This window comes from Hydractinia symbiolongicarpus, chromosome 14, assembly GCF_029227915.1.
Source record: "Hydractinia symbiolongicarpus strain clone_291-10 chromosome 14, HSymV2.1, whole genome shotgun sequence".
NCBI classification, from domain to species: Eukaryota; Metazoa; Cnidaria; class Hydrozoa; order Anthoathecata; family Hydractiniidae; genus Hydractinia; species Hydractinia symbiolongicarpus.
In genome coordinates, this window is record NC_079888.1 from 13,013,300 (window position 1) to 13,040,081 (window position 26,782).

The 26,782-nt window shown below is 34.9% G+C and overlaps 1 protein-coding gene across 2 annotated transcripts in view; it reads right to left on the minus strand.

The window, feature by feature from the left end:
* Positions 1-2,833: 2,833 nt before the first annotated feature.
* Positions 2,834-26,782, minus strand: part of LOC130626093 (protein artemis-like) — a 40,696-nt gene continuing 16,747 nt past the window's right edge. The window contains exons 6-16 of one of the 2 annotated variants that reach the window (XM_057441199.1): positions 26,731-26,771; positions 26,122-26,182; positions 25,975-26,047; positions 25,024-25,061; positions 12,716-12,818; positions 12,183-12,296; positions 11,906-12,039; positions 11,522-11,576; positions 11,336-11,427; positions 11,021-11,157; positions 2,834-10,567 (exon numbers count right to left, since the gene is read on the minus strand). In XM_057441199.1, the coding sequence (XP_057297182.1) occupies positions 10,113-10,567; positions 11,021-11,157; positions 11,336-11,427; positions 11,522-11,576; positions 11,906-12,039; positions 12,183-12,296; positions 12,716-12,818; positions 25,024-25,061; positions 25,975-26,047; positions 26,122-26,182; positions 26,731-26,771 (1,303 nt within the window). In that variant the 3' untranslated portion in view covers positions 2,834-10,112. The remainder of the gene's footprint in view (positions 10,568-11,020; positions 11,158-11,335; positions 11,428-11,521; positions 11,577-11,905; positions 12,040-12,182; positions 12,297-12,715; positions 12,819-25,023; positions 25,062-25,974; positions 26,048-26,121; positions 26,183-26,730; positions 26,772-26,782) is intronic. The other variant, XM_057441200.1, reaches the window with a different exon arrangement.

Consider the following 26,782-nt stretch of genomic DNA (forward strand, 5'->3'; position numbering starts at 1 on the left):
AACCCTCGATATAACGAACTTTTTTCCATTCCCCTTGAGGGTTCGTTATATTAAGAGTCTACTGTATTTCTTTTTTATACGACATGACATAGACTCAACATTAATTTTGGCACATGCTTCCTTGTCAATGCAACTGCCAGCTATTGGTCTGAATATCGTGTTATCATTGTATCCAAAATCTCTTACAGTAGTATTGTCTTTTCTATGCACCATTGATCGTTGTCTTCCGAAATAATTTTCCAGCGGATCTTGGCAAAAGCGCTCTGTTAAAACATATAAGCTTGATCTATTGTGATTTTAACACCTTCATATGTTTGCCATGGGATAAACATGTTAGATTTAGCACTATCAGTGAAATTTCCAGGTCCTGTGGCAATGTAGTCCTTCCAATTAGAAAAAAATATTTTAGAAATGTTTCAAGTAGTCATGAAAAGCGCTCGTTATCTGTTGATTCGAATAGTTTCAGAAATGGTTTTGCTTTAGTGGTGCCTTTTTTGTATCTCTGATGTTTAAACAATAAAAGAACTTGTTCATAATCATACAAAACGTAGCAGTAGCTACTGCTTCTGGTGGTCCATATGTTTGGAGTTCATAAAAAAACTGAATCACTTAACACCTGCGCAGCTAGTGGACATTCATCACAGAAGAGAGTGCGAGTTTGGTATGATTTCGGAAACAAGGTGGAGACCACAGCCCAAATCATAAAAAAAAGTTGTGATTCCATGTCAGATTTACCATTGTTTCACATACCTCTTGTGCACCTTCCAGCCATTGAATTAGCTAAGCAGTTTCTGGGAATTTTGCAAAGTTGGCAAGGAAGAATTTTAAGGGGTTAACAATACTAGCATGTGTGATGTGATTCTTGAAGGGATGCCAAATTAAGTTTAATATTACCTAAGTCCACATATCAAATCAAGTCACCGGTGTGCTTATCCCAATCTCTTATATTTTTGTTTTATCCATTAATACAATACCATATCGTTCTGTGTCTAAAAAATTCTCCACTATTTTTTTTTCATTCTAAAATGACATCTATAATAAATTCTTGCTGTGGTCGCATATAGTTTTTATAGTCCCTTCATCGGCGACGACTAGGCAAAACAAGGAAACCAGCCTTTGTTTTCTCGTCATAACGAATTTCATCATAAAACAAAGGCGATTTTGCGGCCAAACCCAAACGATATTGGACAATCATAGGATGTTATCTAACAGCTGTTTTTGATGAAGAAATATATTTTGCTCACACCAAAAGAATTGCAGAAATATTTATCATATATTTGCTCGAATTATCATCAACAGGTACTCCCTTTTATCTTCATCTTTAATTTTTCAACTCTGAACTGCTTCAATTTTATAACTTTAAAGTTTCAGTTTTATTCGATCAGGAGATGTTAAGGAAACAGGAGCTTTATCATGAGCCGGGGTGGAAAAATTGTCTTTTTTTCTGAATTCAGCTTTCAAACACATTCACATTTGTCTTTAGTGTTAATTAACAAATAGTTGAAAAGTGGTCGATGCCAATTTGTCTAAGAAAGAGGATTTGGTAATATGTCTATTGCTGGGTTAAATTTTTATAGGTGCAGTATGTTCAATGCAACTACCAGAAAATTAGCTTGGCAAACCAAGAAACCTGAAATGTATTTAATTAAATTAGAAATTGTGATATTTTTAACTGAGTGGTCATAGATATTATAAATTTAATGTTGTTTAGGAGGACTCCATAGTAACACACGGACATGAGGACTTGTATTAACATAAATCTCGTACTTTGGTACCATATTAATATTATCATTGCAATAAAATTAAACACTATTATATTCTCTGAATAATTATATCGCCACTTACCAAGTCTAAGATTTTAAATACGGGAAGAAAATTCAGAAAATGATTGATAACATTCAAAGTATTTAGGGGTTTTAATTTCTGGAGGTGGATGTTGAGCTCTCTTTAATAAAGTTGACTGTGATGATTCCTTTAGCTTGTTATGGTCGAAGAAAAAAAATACTTTTGATGGGCAAATTGAGGCAAGGCAATTCACCAGGATTCAATGTAACTCTGGTCTCATGACGATAATATTGATTTTCATTAAAGTGCCGTTGACAAATAAAGATTCTTTTATTTGTTATTCTGTCACGAAGTGCTTTATCAACCACACGATCTTTGGTGACAATAGCTATGAATTTTTTCCTCTACTGGAAATGGGACGTATTATCACTCGTTGGAACTTTAAAAATAGTTATATTCCCTTGTACCTATAGCTCTTCGTGAGACAGCCAAATATACTGAACAATTATCTTACAAAAAGCTTTTAGAAGATAGAAAGGACAAACAGAAACCTGTAAACCTAGCACTGAACACACCACTTTCAAAATCAAATTGTCCTCTGTGGTTCTGCTTTACACGTTCCTTTGTCGGCATGTCGAGGCCGCAAACACCTCGGACTGGTTTTTCAAAAAAATCAGATGTTGTGATTGGTTACTACACGCGGGCGATCAAAACAAAGTCGGTAAAAATGTTTCACATTTGATATTTAGTGCAGCCGTGACAGGATGAAAAGTCAAACACAACATAAAAACAACATGTTAAACGAGAGCATTAAATAATAAAAAACCAACTCAAAATGGCTTAACAATCAAACTGTGCCCCATTTCCTGAGAATCTAAAAAAAGGTAATTAATTTGTATTCACAATGTGGTGTTTTTTACCTGATAAAATTAGCATAAAATAATTTTGTATTGGCTATGCTTTTTAAGTTTCAAAATTTAAGCATTCTGAAAGAAGATAATATTTAAAAAAAAAAAAAAAGAAATCTGGCCAAACAGTAACAAATAGGTAAACTAGCTTTTTGTAAAATAAATATTTTAACTTGATGTACATACTAAGAAAATTAAACAAAAATGCACTAGGTATTCTACTTTTTATATATAATACATTATTAATTAAATTAGGCCTGGGACATTGCATTCCATGAACTATTATGCATAGTATGCAAAGGGTTAATCAGGTGGATATGAAAAAAATCTGCTGGGTTGATTTACCTTATTCCCACTCAAAATCGCCATCGCTATGAAACAAAAAAAATTGGATGGAAAACAGTTTCGCGAGTCGAAAATTTTCTGTAATTTAGAATATGGTTTAGCTAAAAACTTTCGCGGCCAAAAGGCTAAAAAGTTTTTTCTGCGGAAGTTTCTGCCCATAAAGTAAGTCACTGTAAGTTTGCTTTAGCTCGTAATTCCACCATAGTTCACGACTTTCCTAAGAAATTAATGTTTAATTTCGTAAACAATAAAAGTAAAAACGGCTAAGCACTTTTAAATGAAATTTCAACAATTAAATACACACTAATATATACAGCAATCATGTATTCAATATATATTCAATTTAACTTTTCTTAATCATACTTTGTGTTTTTACTTCGCGCCGACAAATGTCACCACAAATGAACGATATTTGAGGAATTAATTTGCGCTTCCTGTGTTGTCGCTTACTGTATAGTTTTCACGGGTTTCAGTTTTTGCAGAAATTAGTACAAAAATAACATTGTTTTTTTTAATACCAGGCAGTAAAATATTTAAAAAATAAATAATTAAATTAAAATAATTTAGTGGAAATATAATCACCAAAAATTTCTAAAATTTGAAATAAATAAAATGGGAACATTTGATACATACTTACAATGTCAACTTTGTCGTTTCAACATTCAGAAGTGCGGGGGGGGGGGGGGGGATATCACACTAGAACAAAACATGCTTAGTATAAAATCAAAGCATGCTTGAAGCAAGTTGCCGATAACGTCAAAGGGAGAGTTGTAAACAAAATTAAAAACGAAACTTAAGCCTCACCTCCACTTGAGCGTACAAGTGGTGCGACCGAGCGATCTATTGGTTTGCAAATGAGGTATTGCGCAATAGTGATTCGCAGTCTTGCCGAAGCGACGAAACTTTCAAACGACAAAAGTAGGATTGGATTCTTCTTTTGTCGCATGGTAGTTTGTCGCTGAGTTTTCGCCAATAAAATTGCACAAAAACGTAAAAAAACAATAAGAAAATTTTTGTTTGCAAGGATAGAAATAAAGATATCTTTATTATCAAGATGATCTATTAATCTTAATGGATATGCATTTGAAGTTTACAAACAAAAGAAACAACTACAACTTGGAGTTGGATCACTTGCAGAAGAAGCACAGCTCGAAATTCATACAGCTAGAGTTGAAGAGGAAATGGAATTACATCCTACTGCTGAAGAGAACATGGAAGTGGAGATAAAAATTGATGATGAACTTCTAATATATGAAGTGAGAAATTACAGGTGTCTCTGGGACACAAGCACTACAGCTTTCGAAGACAACAACAAGAAATAGGAAGCCTGAAAAACGATGGCATCAAAATTAGAATATGATGGTAAGAGTTTCCTGTTTTTTCATGATATTTTCCAGCTTTTTTTTATCAATATCCAAGAAAACTTTCTATTTATTCATCTCCTGGTGCTTAGCATTTAAGATATTTGATCACAGTAAATCAAAATCAAAATTTTGGACACAAATTTTTGGTGTTCGGAAACACAGACAAAACAAAAAAATTGTAAATGGGAATTACATTTGTAATTTTTTCTTATATTTTTAGAATTGGAACTATCAAAGCGTTGGAAAAATCTTCGAGATTGGATGATGAGATGTATTAAGAAAATTGATCAGCAAACAAGGTCTGGGGCAAGATACAAAAGAACTCCAAGATGTCAACATTTCGATAGTTTGCTCTTCATCCGGGACAATGTTACAAATAGGGAAAAATATAGTAATTTAACTCTTACTAAATCTACATCAGAAAATTCAGATTTCTAGACAGCAGAAGGAACCTTTTTTAATAGTGTAAATATTCCTAAAACTCCAACCAGTAGTGCCAGTAGCCACACAAAAGTAACCGTTAACAACAAGTCTGTTGGTAAATCAAAAGTTACAGCCAATGACAACTGCACAACCGTAACTATTGACGATTCAATTTTAATTAAAGAACAACTCTCCACACCAAAAATAGGTGTGGGAAAACGTAGAAAATTAGAAGAGGTAAAGACTTTTATTAACCAATCAAAGGAACAAAGTCAAAAAATCGATGATTTGATTGTAAAAGTGGCAACCTCCCTTCTTAAAGCTAAAGAATCAGTAGATGATGATGCAGATATGTTGTTTGTCAAAAGTTTAGTTCTAAACCTTCAAAGGCTTAGTCGCAAAGCCAACATGATGGTGAAAATAGGAGCTGAATTTTGTTGTTGTTGTTTCTGGTTGTGTTGTTTTGTATAATTTGAACCTTCAAATAGGCATATGCTTGAATGTCTCATGACTTTACCTGATGTGTTTCTTAATATTAATAATACTTAATAATTACTTAATAATACTTAATAAGGTTTTATGGCTTCTCTTTTGGAAAAGAGTTTCAATAAAAACAGTGCAACGCTTTCGAACAACTTTTCGTACGTACTTGGTGACATGCGAAATATTGTAATTCATTCTTGCCTGTTTCTCTAAGGAATAGAATTCCTCTTATAATGAACTTTCTTTGAATATTTGTAGCATCCAAAATCTTCTATTTTTAGGAGTTTAAGTATCAACATCTTCCAATTCCATTTGATAAGGATCAATACCAGAAATCTTTTTCTTTTGTCGGCAGATATCTTTGTTTTTTGGGTACATTTACAAACTAAAAAAATTACGCCTTTTTGTTTGCTCCATCGTGCTTGTGACGACTGGGGAGTAGAAAACGCTTCCCGGATCGCTTGATCTCTCTGCTTGTACGCTCAAGTGGAGGCGAGGCTTTAAAATCATACATAACAAATGTTTATTTACATGTGAAGCCGGTTTTCCAATTAAAAAAATGATACGCGTATCGGAACGTATCGTATCAATGAGCATGCGCAGTTTATAAAAATCCTGAAAGACGCGTATTTAAAAGTAAACTGTGCGTGCACAAATAAAGTAGAAATCAATCCAACTTTTTCGCGTGCTACGAAGTATCAGTCAGTGAATCAGCCAATCAGCGTTCTTTTTTCGTAAAACAACCGCATTCAAATTAGCTGAGAATCCACAGCAACAACAAATACCGGTGGAAACTTTTATAGATGTTCTTCATCAATCAGGGATATTTTCTAGTTGTGGACAGTCACAAATTATGCAAGAAACCTCGCAGGAAGCAGTAGCTCTTTTTACCACCAACAACAGCACGAATGATATAGAAGAAACACAAAAAGAAGTGGAAGAAACACAAAAAGAAGTGGAAGATGATAATAAAACCAATGTGAACCTTCTTTCATCTCGTACTGACGAAATAGGAAAATATCCTTGTATTTGGAATATATCTTCTAAAGCTCACAAGGATAAGTACAAAATAGCAGAAGCATGGAGAAGATTATCAGCTGCTTTACAACATCCAGGTAAAAATAATGAAAATGATATTTATTGTCAAGATTTCTGTTGTAATGTACTGAAATGTAGCTAGCCAAACAAAGATGTATATAGTTGCTACAACCCTGGAGAAAAATTGTGGAAAAACTATGTAGTTTTTCAAGATTACCTCTTCCCCAGCATCAATGTTGGCTTTCCAGCCTGTACGCATGGCTCAAACGCATTGATATTAGAGGGGAAAAGGGAGATATTAGGAAAAAAATTTAGGTTTTTGTCACTATATTTTGTCCAGGATTGTAGCTTTATTTGAACTTGTTTTACACCTAGAAAATATGCTTAACCTTGGATTCATTATATATATTTAATAAAGCATTAATCTTCCTTAATTTCTTTTAGAAACCGCACTGCAGAAAAGGTTTCTGAAATTAAAGGATAATTATCGACGATGCATAAGAAAAAGAGAACAGGCAACACGTTCTGGATCTGGTCACAAAAAATTGCCCCAGTGTGAATTTTTCAGTGAACTGTTATTTTTATATAACGTTGTATCTGGGAAACAAACTGACACCAACTTGTTTACCCCACCTCCCTCTCCGATACCGATTAATTCCAAAAATCAGATAGATGGAATTAACTTTATGACACAACCTGACTTTGATTCTGCTAGTGCACATCAATTAAATTCTTCTGTTGTGATTCAGCCTCACCTTCAACAAAAAAGTCCAAAAGGAAAACTGATATTGATGACTTGTTAAGGGAATCTCTTGCTGCAGATTTAAAGAAGAGCAAACAGGAGGAGGGGTTAAAACAGATGGAGAAGCTGGATCACAATGATTCGGATGTTTTATTTTGCAAAAGTCTTGTTGAACAGTTTCGTGAACTTACAAAGCGGCAAAAAATGAAGCCAGAATAAAGATAATGCAAATATTTTTAGGCTATGAACATGATGATTAAGGACATGTTCAACAAAATTTTATGTTTCAATGTAAACTGGACAAAAGTAAAAAATATATATGCAGTTCAAGTTTATTATATTTTGGATTTTTAAGTATATTAGTTATATATTAAAAAGATAGTCTTTCTGTTTTCTTGAATATAGTTTTTGTTTTGTCATTTGTTAAGTACTAGTCACCATAGACCACTGCCAATTTACTTGACCATCATAAGAACTGAAATAATCACGATATTTTTCTGGTATTGTTTTTGCGTCTTTTGAATAATTGTTTGACCCAGCTCTTGTTATACACTGTAGTGCATCTGTATTCCCAATTTCATTCTTCCATTCTCCCAATTTTGTAGACGTATCACCATAACCAGATGGGACAATATCTTGAAGTTTCCGAGTAAAATTCCTTCCCTGCCATCAAAAAGTTGTGTAAAGCTATTACTGCTTTAGTGATATGTATAACAACGTGAACTCTTGCATTTATTGGACGTCTTAAAACACAAAATCTTGAGGCTGCAATACCGAATGCATTCTCTATAGTTCTACGCGCCCTTGAAAGTCGGTAGTTAAAGATTCTTTCTTTAAGACCCAGTGTCTTTTTTAGATATGGTTTCATGAGGTTTTCCCTTAGAGGGAATGCCGCATCACCAACCAAAAAATATGGAAAATAGGTGTTGGTACTTCTCAATTTGTCTTGCTCTGGAACATTTAGTTTATTCTCCAAAAATGCTTCTCCCATTCTACTGTTGGAAAAAACACCCCCGTCACTGTTTCGACCAACGTTACCAATATCTACCATAGTGAAGGAATAATTGGCATCACAAATAGCCATCAAGACAATAGAAAACATCTTTTTGTAATTAAAATACAAAGAGCCTGTATTGGCAGGTGCTTGCACAACAACATGTTTTCCATCCAGCGCACCAATGCAATGCGGGAAGTTCCAGATTCTCTCAAATTCGTCAGCAATTTTTTTCCAATCTTTTTTTGACTTGGGGGGGGGGGGGGGGGGGCGCAACATATTCCTCGAGCAGTGCATTCCAGATTTCTGCGCAGGTTTCAGCTATTATTCTGCCAATAGTAGTTGGACTTATTCGATAATTTGCAGCTATTGTTGTCTGTGCATCACCAGTTGTGAGATATCTCAAAGTGAAAGAGTCTTTCACTAGGGCCTATAAATTTCCTTCTAGATGATTTTAAAATATGTGGTCCCACTTTGGAAAGAAGAATTTCAAGCTGCTGTGGATTCATTCTAAAATATCGGAAGAAATATTCTTCATCATGCAATCTCATATCACAAACGACAAGATAATATTCTCCTTTTGCTTCTCTCTCTTGGAACAATTTTCGAACCCAAAACCTTCTTTTCTTTGACAAACGTCGCCGTAGTAAGAGAAGGATAACTGTTCTTCTACTAAGAATTTTCGCCATGTTTGTTTAGATTTTAATGTTGCGCCAATGTTTTGTTTATGGGAAATTGAAAGTAGTAGCGTATCGTGCGCTTCGATATTAGTATTTTGCTAAGAGACGCGTATCATTTTTTTAATTGGAAAACCGGATTGAGTGAAGCAGATGTTAAAATGGATGCGAGAAAGAAAATTTTTTGTTGATAAAACTCAAAACGTTTTTACGACGAAAGTATGCTGCAAGGGGAAAAAGACACATTCTGATTTTATAAATTTAATTTGTTTCATCGTTTTATCAGATCTAACATCATTGACTCAATCCTTGACTTTCGACCAAACTGAGTTATGTTTCGCTGTTTCAAAATCATTAAAATGTTCTTTTCACACATATCGACTAACGTTCTTGTTTGTATTTTTGACCAACGTTCTCTCTTCCTTTTACCAGTGGTAGTCTTATTGAAATATTACTAGATGCGATTCACGACGATGATGCAGAATTTTTCATATATTGAGAATTTGAAGATACTGCTCGACTTATTATATTTAATGTTTAATCAATATGTGTGGTTTTTTAGAATTTAGAAACACATATTTTGATTTAGACGTGTCCTTTTTATTCAACGATTATTTGAAAGGCATTTTAATAAAGCAAAAATGCGTTCACATTAATTACAAGCTCGTGAGCTTGTATTAAAACGCAAATGTGTCCTACAAGAATGGAAATTTTTGCCTCTCTGAGCACCGACACGGGAGTCGTCGTGTGTTCGAATCTCATCTTGGTAACTATTTTTCTTTTTTCTTTTTTTAAAAAAAAGATAAGACAAGTGTTCAAAACACTTGTTTAACTAACTAGTAAATAAAGGTGTTTCCACCAAACTTTTTAAAAGTGAATGTAGGCAGAATTAACTGAATTAATGAATTTCGCAAATTTTGGGGTTTGTGGGTTTGTGGTCTTTCTTCTTCCTGTCAGTCGGTTCACCCAAGACGGACCCATCGAAAATTAAAAGTTCGAGGAATTCTCCGTTCAGGAAGGTCTCACAAATCAATTTTGAAAAATAAGTGTGTAACAAATATTATTGCGTATCTGAATAGTAAAATATGTCGTGTCTAACTTCGTAACAAAAATCCCAATTTGATAGACAGCTTTTTGTAAACATTATTCGCGAGGTTGTTTGCGTATATCATACGTCTTGTTAAGCATGCTTTAAATCGTGTTTTAAATTTACAGCATGCTTTAAAATTCTAGTGTGACCCCCTCCCCCTATTATTTAAATTTAAAGTACGATCTGAGTCAGTTTCATCATCACTGAACAAAATTGCTACTTAAACAACTTTGCTATTATTCTGCAAATCATCACAGGTTTCGCTAATGACTACTACCACAATATGGGGTATCTCCTTTCCTGTGGTCGATTATTCTCTCCTTTTTAATACACCCGGTATCTGAATTATGACTAGATTCTTTGTCACAGATTTGTGAGATTTGTGGAAAATTATTGATGACCGCTGCATCATTCGATAGAATACTACCTCGTTCAATTATAAATTTATTCGAACGTTTACCCTCAATAATAGTTGCAGTTAAATCTTCACCAGATGAATCTTGGATACATTTTTCTTCGTGTATTTTACCGAACGCTTGATATAACAAAGTATCTGTATTCTCATCTTCAAGCACTATTTCTTTTATTTCAGACAAGTGTTCTTTTTTGTTTACTTTGTTCGACGTGGTAAGTTGTCTTCGTCTGCGTTTTCTGCGAGGTGGCGGGCTTGTTAAATTTCTTATTTTTTCAAACCCAAGAGATCTGTGATGTCTGCTCGCTTAAAACACAAACACAAACAAAATACAAATATCTACTTCTGAGTATAAAACATTCAAATCTTCATAATTTCATAAATTTTGCATATTTGTAAGGTCCTCCGGTCAGAAGCATCGCTTACCTTAAATTACTTAAAATCAACAGGAAACAAGTTTAGAAGAAATGTTTAAAACGTTTAGGCATATCCTAGGGCAAATCTTCCAGATACTTACACAGGACATAAGATGTGAATTTGGAAAGATTAGCGTGTAAAAACACTTTTCGTGTATTGAAAACAAACATTTGCCGCACTCTTTATTCTATAACAGCAGACAGTTAAAAACATATCAAAATTATATTTTTGTCTTAACGGTAGATGGTACAGAGACACACAAAATTAACACTGCGGTGCACACACACGGACACACTAATAATGACGCATACGCTCACGATGTTTTAGTGTCAGAGAATTTACCTGATCTTGGAGACAACAAATTTTTGCTTTGTAAATTCGCAGTCCAGCTGATTTTTCCTTCGCTGATTTCCTCTTCAAGTTTTTCATCAACTAAGTCACTGTTTTGCGAGTCAGAGGTTTGTCTTAGATCTTGCAATCTGTCGAATATCAAACGTTATCGTACGTTATCGAAGATCAACGTTAAAAGAGGTCGAAAAAATAGCTAAATCTTACAAGACTACCTTTCGCTCACTTGCATCTTTTCTTTAAATATTTTAAGTATCACGAAAGAGAAACAGGGAGGCAAAGCATTTATGATATAAAACGACAACATACCTATCATATGCTTTTAAAATATCTTGGCAATCAACAGGTGGAACGCATGGGTATATATTCTGTGGCTTCAGATATCCTACCACCTCTCTGATCTAATAAAACATAAAGAAATAATGTTACGTGGTGGCGAAATCGAATAGCTATTTTGAAACGGGAAACGATTTTAATTTTAAAAATATTTTCCACCTCGTTATAAGAAGCATGCATGGAATGAACAACTCTCCACAGCTTCTGTGATTGTCTAAAAAAATTTATCTAATATCAAAAGAAAGAAAGAAAGAAAGAAAGAAAGAAAGAAAGAAAGAAAGAAAGAAAGAAAGAAAGAAAGAAAGAAAGAAAGAAAGAAAGAAAGAAAGAAAGAAAGAAAGAAAGAAAGAAAGAAAGAAAGAAAGAAAGAAAGAAAGAAAGAAAGAAAGAAAGAAAGAAAGAAAGAAAGAAAGAAAGAAAGAAAGAAAGAAAGAAAGAAAGAAAGAAAGAAAGAAAGAAAGAAAGAAAGTGTTAGTTAGTGTTAGTGTTTTTTATTACGTAAATTCCAAACTTTTGCACAAATAAAATTAGAATACACCATACATCCAAACATGGTTTTCTTTAGGGATTCCATTCCTTAAAAAATACAGACTTGATGGAACGATGGTTATCATCTTGATACGTTCACCATTAATGTATTGTAAATCGCAGGGTAGATGACATGCTGAGTTAGTGCTCTAATGGAAAGAAAGATATACAACCCCCACAACCTTTTACTTGAGGGTATTTTTTTATAAAAAGGAGCTGAAGGTCTTCCTTTCTTAAAAATTTCGAAGGTTGAAACAAATAGTGTTTCTGAGGAATAGGAATATTCACTTACAATTTTTCCATAGTAACAACAATGGATTTGTGTTGATGAAGCGTCAGTGGTGAAATGTTTTAACATGTCGCTTAATTTAGCACACATATTCATCCTCCAGTGGTTTACATGGATCTAAAAAATTATGTTGGTGTAATTACTGCACTGGCCGTAACATGCACTCCTTTTTTTCCAATCATTAAAACTTTTCAATTTATCCCGACCTTATTTTACTGTTCCTATCCCCTAACCTGTCCCGTTTCCAAGCAAATTAAGAGATGCCAGAGAAAATAAAAACATTTTTTTGCAGAAAGAACTCAATTTTACAGGGCCAAGGCCAACGAACAACTCTTGACGTCAATTCTTCTTTTACCCTTACAAAACACACCGCTTGTATAACAGAACATTTTTATACAACTTCAATAGTGTGGAAGTTAAAGAAAACAAGAATGTTAAGATGATGACCTGTTATCATCAGGAGAAGCCAATCCGCAATTTCCATTGACATTACAAACTCCAAATCTGAGAGGTGCAAACGTAGAAATCACTCCTACCTTCATCATAAAATGCTTTGCAACTTCTTTCATAATGTATTCATAGCCATATCTTCCTTTACATTTTAAATGGACCATGTAATTAGGCCCTTTTAATATCCACCTAACAAGAGAAAAGATAAATCACCGACACAATAACATTTGTGGAAACGGTTGCTGAACAATCAATATTACATATAATGTTGATTGTCTCCTTAATCCCGTTTAATTAAATTCGCAAAATTTGTGTGTATAACAACCAAATAACAATAGCTCCTCTCAGGTTAATATAATGAAAGATAGCTCAAAAATAGATAAAAAAAATTGATAGATTTTGCTGTCTATACCCAATATTTTTCATACAAAGTAAGTTCACTAAATATTTAATTGTTATGCCAGTTAAACTACATAAACGATAAAAGCAGTCGCTCTTAAGAAAACAGGACATGAAGTCACTTGATCTAATGGTGAGACTTCAATAACCAAAAATAGTCGTAAACACAGGGCGGAAAAATGTTAAAGCGATAAAAAGCTTTGTCTAGTTTTAACATTATCAAGGTAATATAACTTCGCATACGGAATATATTTATGATAAATAGATTGTAAGATATAAATTCCCAGCTCTATAGCTTTTAAATATTTTGTTAGGTAGATAGCCAGTTCTTACACATTCTACATGTTTTACGTTTCATTAGGAAGTTACATGTTATTGAGATTATCAGAGTTTACTTCTGTCCTGGTATATAAAGCTAATAAAAAACATTGTCTATAATTCTTGCTGTCGTAGGTAAAGTCATTGTTCAATAAAAAATCCTATAGGCTTCGCAACGCAACCATTTGCATTGCAGTTATAACTTTAAGGCTAAATAACTTAAAAAAGGAGGTGGTGACGTCATTCATTTTCCACCGCGTGGGTAACTAAGGACAACCTGGGACTAATGGAACTATTTTAATATCCATTTCCATTCCGCAAAATACACAGCCGGAATAGACATACTAACATGAAAACGAGGTTAGTTTAGAGACAATTTTAATTTTACAGCGAAGTGATGCACGCATAGTCTGTTTACCTTTATTATTTCTCAAATTAACTTGTCAAATGGGCAAATTATGGACTTTTGGTAAAAGAAAGAGAAAATGGCATTTACTTTATACCAATTTACTTTATACCCATTGGTACCCACTTGTGACGCATGGAATATAAGAACGACGGGTTCCACTCAGTTTCAATGCCATGTGGTAGTGTTGATGCTCACCATCTGTATGATCCTCTGTACAAGTAGCCCAGTGTTCGACATTTAGCCTTAGGCGTACCTATGAAAAATGCCTCTAATATGATGTCAGTGAACGCCTTTTGATTTGGAACAACACTTAAATCTGCTTTTGAGTAGGTTGAAATATACGTTCTGCAACTGTCTTTGTTCTCAAGCTCCTCAGCGCTATTTATATCGTTTGCAATTCTATATTAGGTTTTATACTTTATTTTATACTTTATTTTAGGCTAGCATGAGAGCTTTTTTCTTGTGTTGAATATTATTTGATTTCACTTTCATTTTCTTTAAATTTTGGCGCCTAATCTTTCTTATCATATCACTGGATTCGTTACAGAAGAGTAGTCTCATACAAACTAGGCTCAAGCCAACGTGCGTGTCTAACAAATTCGAGTTACAGAGGCCCTTTTGACTTTCTCTAGGATGAAAAAGGCCACTATTCTATTCAATTTTGTTCTTGAAATTCAGATCTCTGAAATTTTAGACTTAGATACAGATACTATTTTTTTAAAGATTTGAATGTGACGCATGTGACGCATTAAATTCTTTCACAGCATAGTACTATGTAGCTGGTGAGGCATATGTGACGCATGGCACAAAAAAAAAACAATGCTGGTACATATTTCAAAACATATATATAGTATTTGTTTTTTTCGTAACCTTCTCATCGTCCTACCAACCTTTTTATACATTTTTTTAAAGATATGTCCCTTCTTACCATGATCTTCGCCACTGCAAAAAATCGACATTTTCGACCTAGCCACCCCGACCATTAATACGGACCATTAATCCAGACTATTAATCCGGAGTTTGAAGGCTGTCAATCCTTTTGCGCCGGACTATAATTTAATAACCAATCAGAAACCTTATTCGTTTCACGTGTTTTCGCAACCCGGAGTTTAATTTTAGGCCGGGGCATTCACGAGATCACCAGAATATACATACGCAACCACGAGACAACGAGGACGGATTGGTTAGACATTGGTTTTACGTTTTACGCACTTAATCTGTTATCAATCTTTCCCCATTTTCTTTGAAGCAATTACCTAAACCTTAACATTTCGCCCCTTTTTATTTTGTAAATCCTTGCAAAAGAATGCAATAATATGCAGCCTTTGCTCGATATTCACTTCTTAGGACCTTTTAATATCCTCTGTGACGATTGTTTTGTATTACACTTTCAAAATAAAAAGAATTTTAAATGCTGCACTGACAGCAAAGTCCAAATGCCACATTTACATTCTTATCCATCTGAATTACAAGATCCACTAACAAGCAATTCTGAATTAGCTAAAAAATTTCGCCACCTTATTCGATGCTACAAAAATTCGTTCAGTTTTGCTTCTCTGGCTGCAAATATTCGCTCTCCTCCAGGACATGGCCCTCCCTGTTTTAGAATTTGTGGCCAGATTTTTCATAGATATGGTACTTTACATCCCAATGAAAACATAGTGCCTCCTTACAGCCAGTTGTATATTACTGAGGCAGCCAATGCATTAAATATTCGCATGAACAACCCTGCCAATAATCAATGCAACAGAGAAGTGATGCACACTGTGCAAACTGTCTTTGATCGACTTTCGCCTTTTGCAGCAGCCTATCGCAATGTGGCTACTATTTAAAATGCAAAAACTGTTCGTGAAAATAGGCCCTCTTCCAAAGTTTCTATGATCATGAGGGAAGGACCAGACCGTCGCAGGTACACTTCATGAAGAAGTAGCTGCAATACTCAACCTTTGCGCCATATTTCTTATAGTTAGTCAACATTGACCCAATGACCTATCCCATTATATTTCCTAGAGGGGAACCTGGGTTGGATCAAAATATGGACCATGTTGCAGAACTTGCAACTGCACGTCGCAATCATGTCACACAGCTCCAATATTACGTGTATAGAATAGCCATACGGAGACAATTTTATGCTATGCATTTGTCTAGCAAGTTGTTTCAACAGTTTGTTGTTGATTCCTATGTTAAAGTTGAGGGAAGACGCCTTGACTTTTTACGCAACAATCAACAGCAGCTACGGGCTGATACTTACAGTGGCCTCATTGACTATTTAAGCAATGTTGCAAACGAACGTAACTTGCGAGCAGGTAATATTGTCATTTTACCCTCAACCTTTCCTGGAAGCCCTAGAAGTATGCATCAGTTATACCTTGATGCTATGGCTTTGGTTGCAAGAAAAGGTAAACCTGATTTGTTCTTGACTTTTACCTGCAACCCCTAACCATTTAGGGTTGTAGGTAAAAGTCAAGAACAAATCAAATTGTTGACAATTTATTGTTAGGTCAATATGACATATATTGAAGGAGGATTAAAAGCATGGTGTTCTTGGCTTTCTCTTTGCTCATGTTGACGTAATCGAGTTTTAAAAAATAGGCTTTTCCCCGCACACATGCTTTTACATTTGTCCCATGACTTCAGGCTTCAGAATGCTGATAATATTGATTCTCTCATTTCTGCAACAATTCCAGACGCAAACTTAGAATCAGAACTTTATTCTATCACAAAGTCCACTATGGTTTATGGTCCCTGTGGTCACCTCAATAATAACTCCTCATGTATGGCTGGTGGTAAGTGCACTAAAAACTTTCCCAAACACTTTGGGGATGAGACTGTCATTAATGTTGATGGTTATCCACTTTGTGCCAGACCTGACAATGGGAAAACGGTCACAATCAGAGGTGTTGATTTGGATAACAGGTGGATTGTCCCTTACAATCCCTACCTTTCCAAAAAGTTTAATGCCCACATTAACTTTGAAGCGTGTGTTTCTATAAAAGGTGTGAAATACCTTTATAAAGGTTATAACACAGCGCATGTTGAAATTAATGATGAAGTAAAAACGTTCCTGAAGCTGCGTGGCGCCTATTTGCTTTTCCCATGCACTCACAAAGTCATAGCATTGTACCCCTTCCCTTGCATATCCCTAACAATCAACGTGTCTTTTTCAGAGATGGAGAGGAAGGTGCTGCAGCACTAAGAGCTGAGGTTCAAAACACTAATGCTTTCACGTCTTGGTTTCTTTTGAATCAAAACTATGAATATACCAGGCAGTTTTTGTATACAGATATCCCATACCATTTTGTTTTTATTAAAAAGAATAAAGTATGGCGGCCAAGACAAAAAGGTGCTGAAAAAACTATCACCAGGATGTATAATGCCAGTAACTGAGAAGGAAAGCGATTCTTCCTCCGCATACTGTTATTGCATGTTCCTGGTGCCACATCTTTCAACTATTTAAAAACGGTTGATGGAAATATTTGTCGAACTTTTAGGGAGGTTTGCATTGCAGGTCATCTTCTAGATGATGATACCATGTGGAGCAATACAATGCAAAATGTTGTGAACATAGCGCCACTACAAAAAATACGCCTAATGTTTTTCTTTATTTTAATTCACGGGGAACCAAACAACCCCGCTGTATTATGGCAGGCCTATCGATGATGGCGGATTTTATGAGGAGGATTAATGAGGCACAAGCTGAAAAAGCTGCTCTTGTACAACAGTACATGTAATGTTAAATCTAATAGTAAACATGCTGATTTTCTTAGAATGCAACATGTTATCATCTTTGACGAGGCCAGCATGATGCCTAAACATGCAATTGAAGCTATCAACAGAATGTTTGAAGACATTTAATGACTCTCCTTTTGGAAGAGAAGTTATTCTTTTAGGTGGTGATTTCAGGCAAACTCTTCCAATAGTAAAGCGTGCTCGACCAGCACAAGTGGTTGAGGTTTGTCTTGAAAGTTCTGTTATATGGCGCACTGTCCAGATCTTCCATCACTGCACCAACATGAGAGCAGGGCTACAAGAGGAAGCTTTTGCAAATTAGTTGCTTGAATTAGGCGATGGAAGGCTACCTGCGAAGCAGGATGATCCACTGATAGGCTGCATTGAAATACCTCTTGAATGTGTCCTTCATCCCAATGAGGGCCACATTCAAGCTATTTTTGATGATGTTGCAGCAGCTGATTTTAGGAGCCGTGTTATTTTGACACCAACAAATGAGGAAGCTCTAGAAATTATTGACCTCATTTTACAAACACTTCCCGGGGAAATGCGAACTGATTTTTCTATTGATTCAGTTGTATGATCCTGAAGAAATAGGTATGCATCCTATGGAGTTTTTAAATAGTATTACGCCTTCTGGTATTCCACAGAGTTTGCATTTGAAACCCAGGTGTATTGTAATGCTCTTAAAAAATCTTAGCCTAAAAAATGGATTGTGCAATGATGCTAGATTACTGGTTTGCCACATGAGAGACAATGTTCTTGATTGTAAAGTTCTTACTGGGATTGCTGCAGGTAATCGTGTACTAATTTCACACATTGCACTTGCTCCCAATGACACTAACTGGCAATTTCAAATTACATGTGTTCAATTTCCATTACGTCTTTTGTACGCCTTGACTATAAACAAAAGTCAAGGTCAAACATTTGGAAAAGTTGGAAGATATCTTCGCAGACCTTGCTTTTGCCATGGTCAACTTTATGTCGCATTTTTAAGAGCTCGCGCTCTTAGACAATGTCCATGTCAAGGTATGTAATACACAACAGCAAGGCTATGTACAAGATAGTGTTAATCTTCCATTCTAGGCGATTACTAATAAGAATCAATTGGTGGTGGGGTTTACTTGTGTTGAACCAATCTTGCTGGTGAAATCATTGTGTTAGTGGTATATATTGTGTTGTGTGTAAATCAATTGGCTTTATTTGGTGTTGCGTTATTAGGAGAACTGTGAAGATAACCTACAGGTTAGTCATACACATATTGTGAGTTTAACAAATGGTAGCAGAGGAATAAAATTGCAAAGTATCATAGAGAAATGTCGAAAAGTTGGGTACCCCCACCATCATTGAATACAGAGTCCAGTTACAAGACCTGGAAAAAAAGAAGTTCAAATATGGCAAGCACTCACAGAACTCAAGGCGGAAAAACAAGGGCCAGCTATATTCATGGGTTTGAAAGGAAAAGTTAAAGAAGCAGTATTAGAATTGGAAATTGAACAAATCAGTGCCACAACTGGGGTAAAAGATATTACTGACAGATTGGACAAAATTTACTTAAAGGATGAAAATCAAACTGAGTACCTGGCTTATGAAACCTTTGAAAAATTTAAACGACCCTCTGAGATGAGCATGAATGATTACCTTATAGAGTTTGAACGATTATATCACAAAATCCAAGTTCACCGTATGGAACTTCCTTATGGAGTTTTGGCATATTGAGTTTTACAAAGCGCTAATCTTACATCAGAGCAGCAACGGTTGGCTAGAGCAACTATAAATGAATTACGCTATGATTCAATCGTATTACAGTTAAAGAAAATATTTGGTGATACTGTGGCTTTATCTGTGTCAAATGATGCTGATAAGATAGAGCCTGTTTTACAGGCAAGTGCAGATTCTACAGAGCAGAATTACTTCACTAAAAGAGGTGGATATCAGCGTTTAAGGTTTAAAAGAGGAAGGGCTGCAGCACCAAATCAAAGATATGGATGGAGGAAAACCAGGTAACAGAGTAATGAATCCGCCTGATGAATTTGGAAATATTTCAAAGTGTAATATTTGTCAGGCTTATCACTGGTCTGTGAATTGTCCCCATTCTTATGAGAATCAGGGGTCTGAAGATGTTAAAAAGGAAGAGAGTCGTTCAAAAGTTACATTTTTTTCTAAAATTAAAGAAAGTGAAATGCAATCCCTTGTTGGTGAAACTTGGTCATGTGCAGTTTTAGACTGTGGTTGTACCAAAACAGTCTGTGGTAAGAATTGGTACCAATGTTTCATTGATAATATTGATAGTGATAAACTGCCAGAAGAGTATCCAGGTGAAACAAGATTTAAATTTGGAGATAGCGAAGCAGTTTGTTCCATAAAACGAGTAATCTACCTGTAATCATTGGTTCAAAAGAGTTTAATCTAGAAACAGAAGTTGTACCCAATGAAATACCTTTGCTTTTGATTCAAACATCTATGAGGAAAGCAGATGCAGTTTTAGATTTTAGCAACGATACTGTTAAAATGTTCGGAGAACGCCATCCTTTAAAATTTACCACCACAGTCACTGTTGCATACCTTTAAACAACAACAGAATAGATTAGATGAAAAGAATTATGACCATTTGCTTCCTCAAGTTGCCTTTGTATGCGCAAGTGAAAATTCCAAAAAAAACAAGATCGTCAAACTTCTTGTGAGCAACACAATGGTATCATTAAGGAAATGCTGAGTAAGATTATAGAGGATACGAAATGTACACTTAATCGAGCACTTTTCTGGGCTATTAGTGCCAAGAATTCTTTATCAAACAACAATGGATTTTCACCAAACCAGCTTGTTTTTGGTAAAAACTATGACTATCCCTGCATCCTTACTGATTAGTTACCAGCCATGAATGATACAGTTTCAAGTAAGACTGTGGCCCATAACCTTGCTGTGATGCATGCATCACGAAGAGCATTCATAGCAGCAGAATCTTCTGAAAGAATACGTACAGAATTGCGGCATAATGTCCAGTGTTACAATGATGTGCAGTATGTAACTGGAGATAAAGTCTTTTATAAAAGAAAAGACAGCGAAAAATGGCATGGACCAGGCACTGTAATTGGACAAGAAAATAAACAAGTACTTGTCAAGCATGGTGTAAGTTATGTGTTATAGTCCACATTTGTCGGTTGCAAAAGGTAAATCAAGTAGTACATTCACAGAAACCATCACAAGATTCTGAAAAGAGCCCAGAAGTAACAACTATGCAGTTGGACAACTGTGTTTCACCGGAAGACAAAATTTTTGACATAGTTGATCTTGAAAGTAATACTACGGAAGTACCAGTAACAGAAGTACCAGTAACTGAGGATGCGGCCATTGATAATTCACAAACCAATGGGACACCAATAGAGGAAAGATCTAATGAAACATCAAAAAGTGAAATCACAGTCAATGAAAAAAAAAGGCAATACCTCTATATTTCAAGGAATACCAAAGTTAAAAACCAGAATCATCTGTAAGCTAACTCCAGACAGTGAGTGGATTAAAGGATTAGTTCACAGCAGAGCAGGTAAAGTGAGTAGAAAAGGAAAAGAAGGCAGGCAATATGACAGCTGTTTAAATGTGCAAAATGTGCAAAATGAAGACACAGGTGAAATTAATTGGTTAGATTTCAAAAGATGTGTGAGTGAATGGCAACCGGTTGTTGAAGCCAATGACACTGAAGAAGTATTATTAGCGATAAAACCAACTATTGAAGACGAGGTCTTGAATGCGAAATTTAAAGAATTAACCAACCGGCAAGACAACAACGTTTTCTCCATTGTTGAAGACAGAAGTCAATCTACAATATCCACAAGATGGGTAATCACAACAAAATTGTCAAAGCTCGTTTGGTCATAAGAGGTTTTGAAGAAGAGGAGGTTCAGAATCTGACTAAAGACTCCCCAACGTTTTCAAAAAAAGCCTGCGAATTGTACTCACAATGTTAGCAACTAACGAATGGGAATGCCACACCTTAGATGTCAAAACAGCATTTCTTCAAGGTAACCCGATTGATAGAGAAGTAATTATAAAGCCCCCAAAGGAAGCAAACGTAATAGGGGTTCTTTGGAAAATGAATAAAGTAGTATATGGCCTTGCTGATGCTTCAAGAGCTTGGTATTTACGAGTAAAGGAACAGTTAATTGGTTTGGGAATGAAAATATCTTTATTTGACGAGGCTTTATTTTATTGGGTTCAAGATGACTGTTGTCAAGGATTGATCGTAATACATGTTGATGATTTTCTTTGGGGAGGATCAGAAGATTTTCAAGTAAAAGTCATTGCATCCATTAGAAAAATATTTCGGGTTGGGTCAGAGAATTGCAGTAATTTTAAATATGTTGGAGTCAACATACAACAATTCAATAGTTCTATTGAGTATGACCAAAGCAAATATGTGGCAAGCATGGAACAGGTTGAGATTCAAAGCACCAAAAACAAACATCAAGAACTCTCACATGAAGAGCAATCTAAGTTTCGATGTATTTGTGGTCAATTAAATTGGGTATCTTCTCAATCAAGGCCAGATATTTCTTTTGATGTTTGTCAGTTAAGCACAAAGTTAAACCGTGCAAATGTTGGTGATGTTATAAGAGCTAGTAAAGAAGTTGAAATTGGATCCTGATATTTGCCTAAAATTTTGGAAGTTGAAACCTCCATTACAATTAATCTTGTACGCTGACGCCTCATTTGGAAATCTACATGACGGAAGCTCTTAAAGTGGAATTTTTGTTTTTCTTAAAGGTGTTGAGAAGACCATGACACCTATCACATGGTAGTCAAAAAAGATTAAGAGAGTTGTGCGTAGCACATTTGCAGTAGAAACCTTAGCACTTGTTCATGGTATTGATGCATGTATCTGGGTGAAAAATGTAATAATGGAAATTGTGAAGACAGATCTAGAAGGTATCTTGTGCTACACAGATAACAAATCTTTGTATGAAGCTGCATATTCAACAAAAGCTTTAGAAGATAAGCGATTAAGAGTTGACATTGCTTCTCTCAGACAGAGCATCAATCAAAAGGAAGTTATATTGAAGTGGATTCCCACCAAACATCAGTTAGTAGATGTGTTAACAAAACAAGGAGCAAATAGCACACTTCTACTGAATGTGCTACAAAATGGTCATGATGAGTATTAGTGACCAATCAAATGTTGTGTTTTCAAAATGTGTGTTTTCAAAATGTTTTATTATAAAGTTTTTTTTTTGAGTTTTATTTTTCAGAATTCATTGCTGAAACACCACTTAGCACTTGGCATCACACAACTAAGGACCCAAGAAAGAATAGTCTTCGGTAACTGTTTGATCAACACTTGTATAGTACAGGGTATTGGTGAAAAGCCAATTTCTCCCCAGGACCACTATACTAAGCGAGTAGGAGTCGCTATAAATTCCTCCCATAGCAGCATAAACTGAACAACGTGCAGAAAAGAAAATAGAGGGAGATTGTTAATCTTCCATTCTAGGCAATTACTAATAAGAATCAATTGGTGGTGGGGTTTACTTGTGTTGAACCAATCTTGCTGGTGAAATCATTGTGTTTATAATAGTGGTATATATTGTGTTGTGTGTAAATCAATTGGCTTTATTTGGTGTTGCGTTATTAGGAGAACTGTGAAGATAACCTACAGGTTAGTCATACACATATTGTGAGTTTAACAGGTCGTTGTACACCATATTTATACTCATATTTTAATTAAAATTACTTAATTTTAAATTGGTGTCAGCTTAGTTTACTATTTCCTAAATATAGGCGTACCTTTTTACAGGTATGCATGACAGTGTGAGTTGTGTTCTGTCAAAGGGGGCAATGTTAATATGTGTTTTGTCCATGGATTGTGCTCAAAGCTTTTTTGTGCAACTTACTATGATTAAACTTCGCGTTCTGTCCAAAATATTTGCACCAGTGCCAGATATTTTGTGGATACCAAAAAGATTTCACACGGTGTTGCCAAAAGAGCGTCTATCTTATAAATTATCTAACATATTTCTTTCTCCTTCCAACGCCTGTGAGAGTTTTATACTCCAATTTTGTTTGTTTGGCTAATGTCTGCTTTTCTCCTTTTCTCATAGGTGGGGTTCAAATTCCTATGGCATACCTTCTCGTGGTGTACCCTGTTACGTAAATCTTAAAGTATTTTTCCTTATTAGCATGTAGTTAAAGTTTACAAACAAAAAGCCAAGGTTATTGCTCACAGTTGGTGGTGGAACTTCCCAAAGCTGCCACTTTACAATTTCTATCATTCTTTCTAATCACCCATCACCTACTGTGTGTAATATCCCTTTATTAAAAATATAACTTCTGTTTTTCTGTCATATGCTCCTTTATTATTTTTTTTATTAAAACCTATTATAAATACTCAGGGATGCACATTACACACTTAGAGAGTAATGCTTCAGTTTAAAGCTGGCCACAATGAGGTTAAAGTTTATCCAGAGAATTTATCTTTGGATAACCTTTTGGCAAAACTGATACCCCTGTGCATCACAGCTAATACGGACAATAACAAATGTCCGGGGACCAGCAGGCCTAAACTCAGTAAAGACTTTTATTTTTAGTATCAACTACACTCTTATTCAATGTGTTTTTTATTCCTGTAGGTACACCATTCAAATATCCTTTCTTTCTTCTTTAACGCACCTACATTATACTCAAATATTGACCCCGGGGTACGACGCCAGGGCTCCCCGGCTAGTATCAATAAAAATTAAATTTAATAACCACTATAAAATTTTATCCACTACAATTCTTTTAATATGGTAGTTGAAAATTATAAAATCAACATTTGTTGATAACTAATGTCAGAACAGCTAGTAAACAACTTGGCGTCCTGAACATTATCTGAACTAACCTCATTTTCATGCAATGTTTTGATTTTTCGCCACTACGGCTGAACATGAAAAGGCAATATTGAAATAGGTCTATTTGGGTAAGTTTCCCAAACCTGCATGCCCGAATCCGTTTCGGAATGGACGGTTGAGATGTCATCAAAAATATTTAAAACCTAATATCTTTTCAACCGTTCGTCAAAAGTACATGATCCTGCACACTTTTTTGATCAGCGTTTCAAGATCTATACGAGGAAAGCAATTGGTATAGAAATTTCTAAAGAAAAATATTTTGAACTTTTGGTAAGGATTTTGCTGATGGGAGCAAAATTTGTAAACCTTTATATCTTCTTAACCGTTCGTCAATAGCACATGATACTATACATTTTTCTCAGCAGCGCTTCAAACTCTGTACATTACATAAAACGGATAAGCAAAACACCTAAAGCAACCTATATTTTTCATCATTTTTATTCCTAAGGGGATTTTTCCACGGGCCTCTTCGACTAGTTGTTTAATATTGTCTCATTAAGTTTCGGATGTATTTGGTGAAATTAGACAACACAGTTAGTTCTCATTCTTTATATTTTATTAATATATTTTATATAATTAATATTTTATTAATTAGAGTCCATAATAATAGTTATGAAAAAATGAAGATTTATACACTGCTTTAACAAAACCTACTTACATGCTAATAATTTTGATCAGCGAATCTTTTGTCTCTCCCTAGCAAAAAATTAAAAATAGTATTCTATCAAACCTTCAAAAATAATGCATATTAAATCAGCACACAGTTCTTTACTACTCAAAAATGGCTGCTGGTAAATAAATTTTTAAAAAAAAATTTTGTGTATTGACGGATCATTGCTGATGTCATCAAAATTGAAATACGGTAATGATCCGATTAGGCACCCAGTTTTTTTAAGCGCCCTCCTCGAATAAGTGCCCAGGTAATTTCCTGAAAGTTCAATAAGCGCCCAGCACTTATTAAGCGCCCCGCTCCCTCTCTCGAATAAGCGCCCATCTGATAAAAGGAGGTGCTTAATCGAAAATAACCTAATTGAATTTTACTTTCTTATATCGAGAATAAAAAAACATAATTTGTTTTGAAAAACTTTTCTATATTACATAAATAGGGAATTTCCTACACAATTCTTTCTTACTATGTTTTAATTCCAAAGTTGAAATAAAATTGAAAATTACCGTTGTTTTTAATTTGTACAAAATTTGGAAAAATTAATATGCACCCAGCATTTCTAAAGCACCCCCCTTAATTAAAAGCGCACACGCAAAAAATCCAAAAATTTAATAAGCGCCCAGGGCGCTTGTTCGGATCATTACGGTAACGGATCTTTTTTGAAGCTCTTCTGCTTATGTACTATCTGTTTATTTAGTTATTTATTTGTTGTTTGTTTGTTTGTTGTTTTTTTGCTTTAGCAATATTAAACATAGATATTAGATATAAAAGGGAACCCGAGTTATAAAATGATGTTGGGCTTACATTGTAGAGCTTTAAAAAGTCTTTTTAAAGTTTTTAAAAAGACACTGGCATAGATAAATTTTTTCTTCCAGTTCCTAATTTCTCTACTTCCATTTGATCAATCTACGAGACATAAATGACAACGTATATACAACCTACCCGAGTTGGAAGACTGGGAACTTTTGGACAACAAAATGTTGTGTCCACATACATACTTTCAAGACACCGAACACTAAAAAAACCCACAGGATCAGTCTAGGTTCATTTAATTCTGGCTTCTTACTCTCGTTAAATTAATATACATACTTTAAACCACAATGCAAGGCAGGAACTTTTGATATTTCTTTCTCGCCAAGGCGAAAATCACCTAAACAGAAACTAAATTTTTTATGAGCATCCTAGTGGCTCAGATTAGGCAGCTTGCTTTGCAACCTTTAGGCCTCCCATCCATTCCTTGATTACATTCGCCAACTTAGTAAACTTCATTTGGACTTACCACAAATCATTTCAGAAGAAACGATATATCAGTGAAATTAGATGCGTTCACTTCTTACGAACACTTTGCAAATGATCAGGTTTGGGTTCATGATGCTAGAATTATGTCTGTAAGAAATTTTGCTTAAACTTGAGGGCCAAAGATCTCCTATACATTAGCAACCTAACACTAGCTACTAAAAATAGAGCTGCTTATAAAAACATGTACGACAAAACAGCCTTTACTTCAGCAAAAAGACGTATTCAGTTTACATGACCAAATTAAGCTGTTAGCAACACAAATGACTTAATACAGTTCAAAGCAGTCACATACTTTAAGGACTTCTGATATAGCTCAATAGAAACCGTAAAATGCGTTATTAATCTGCCTTGGTTCACTGCAGGATTAAGTTAGATACATAATATTGAGCACACACATACCTGTATATAGCACTGTACCTTTACCTCCTTCAAATAAAAACCTAAAAACATA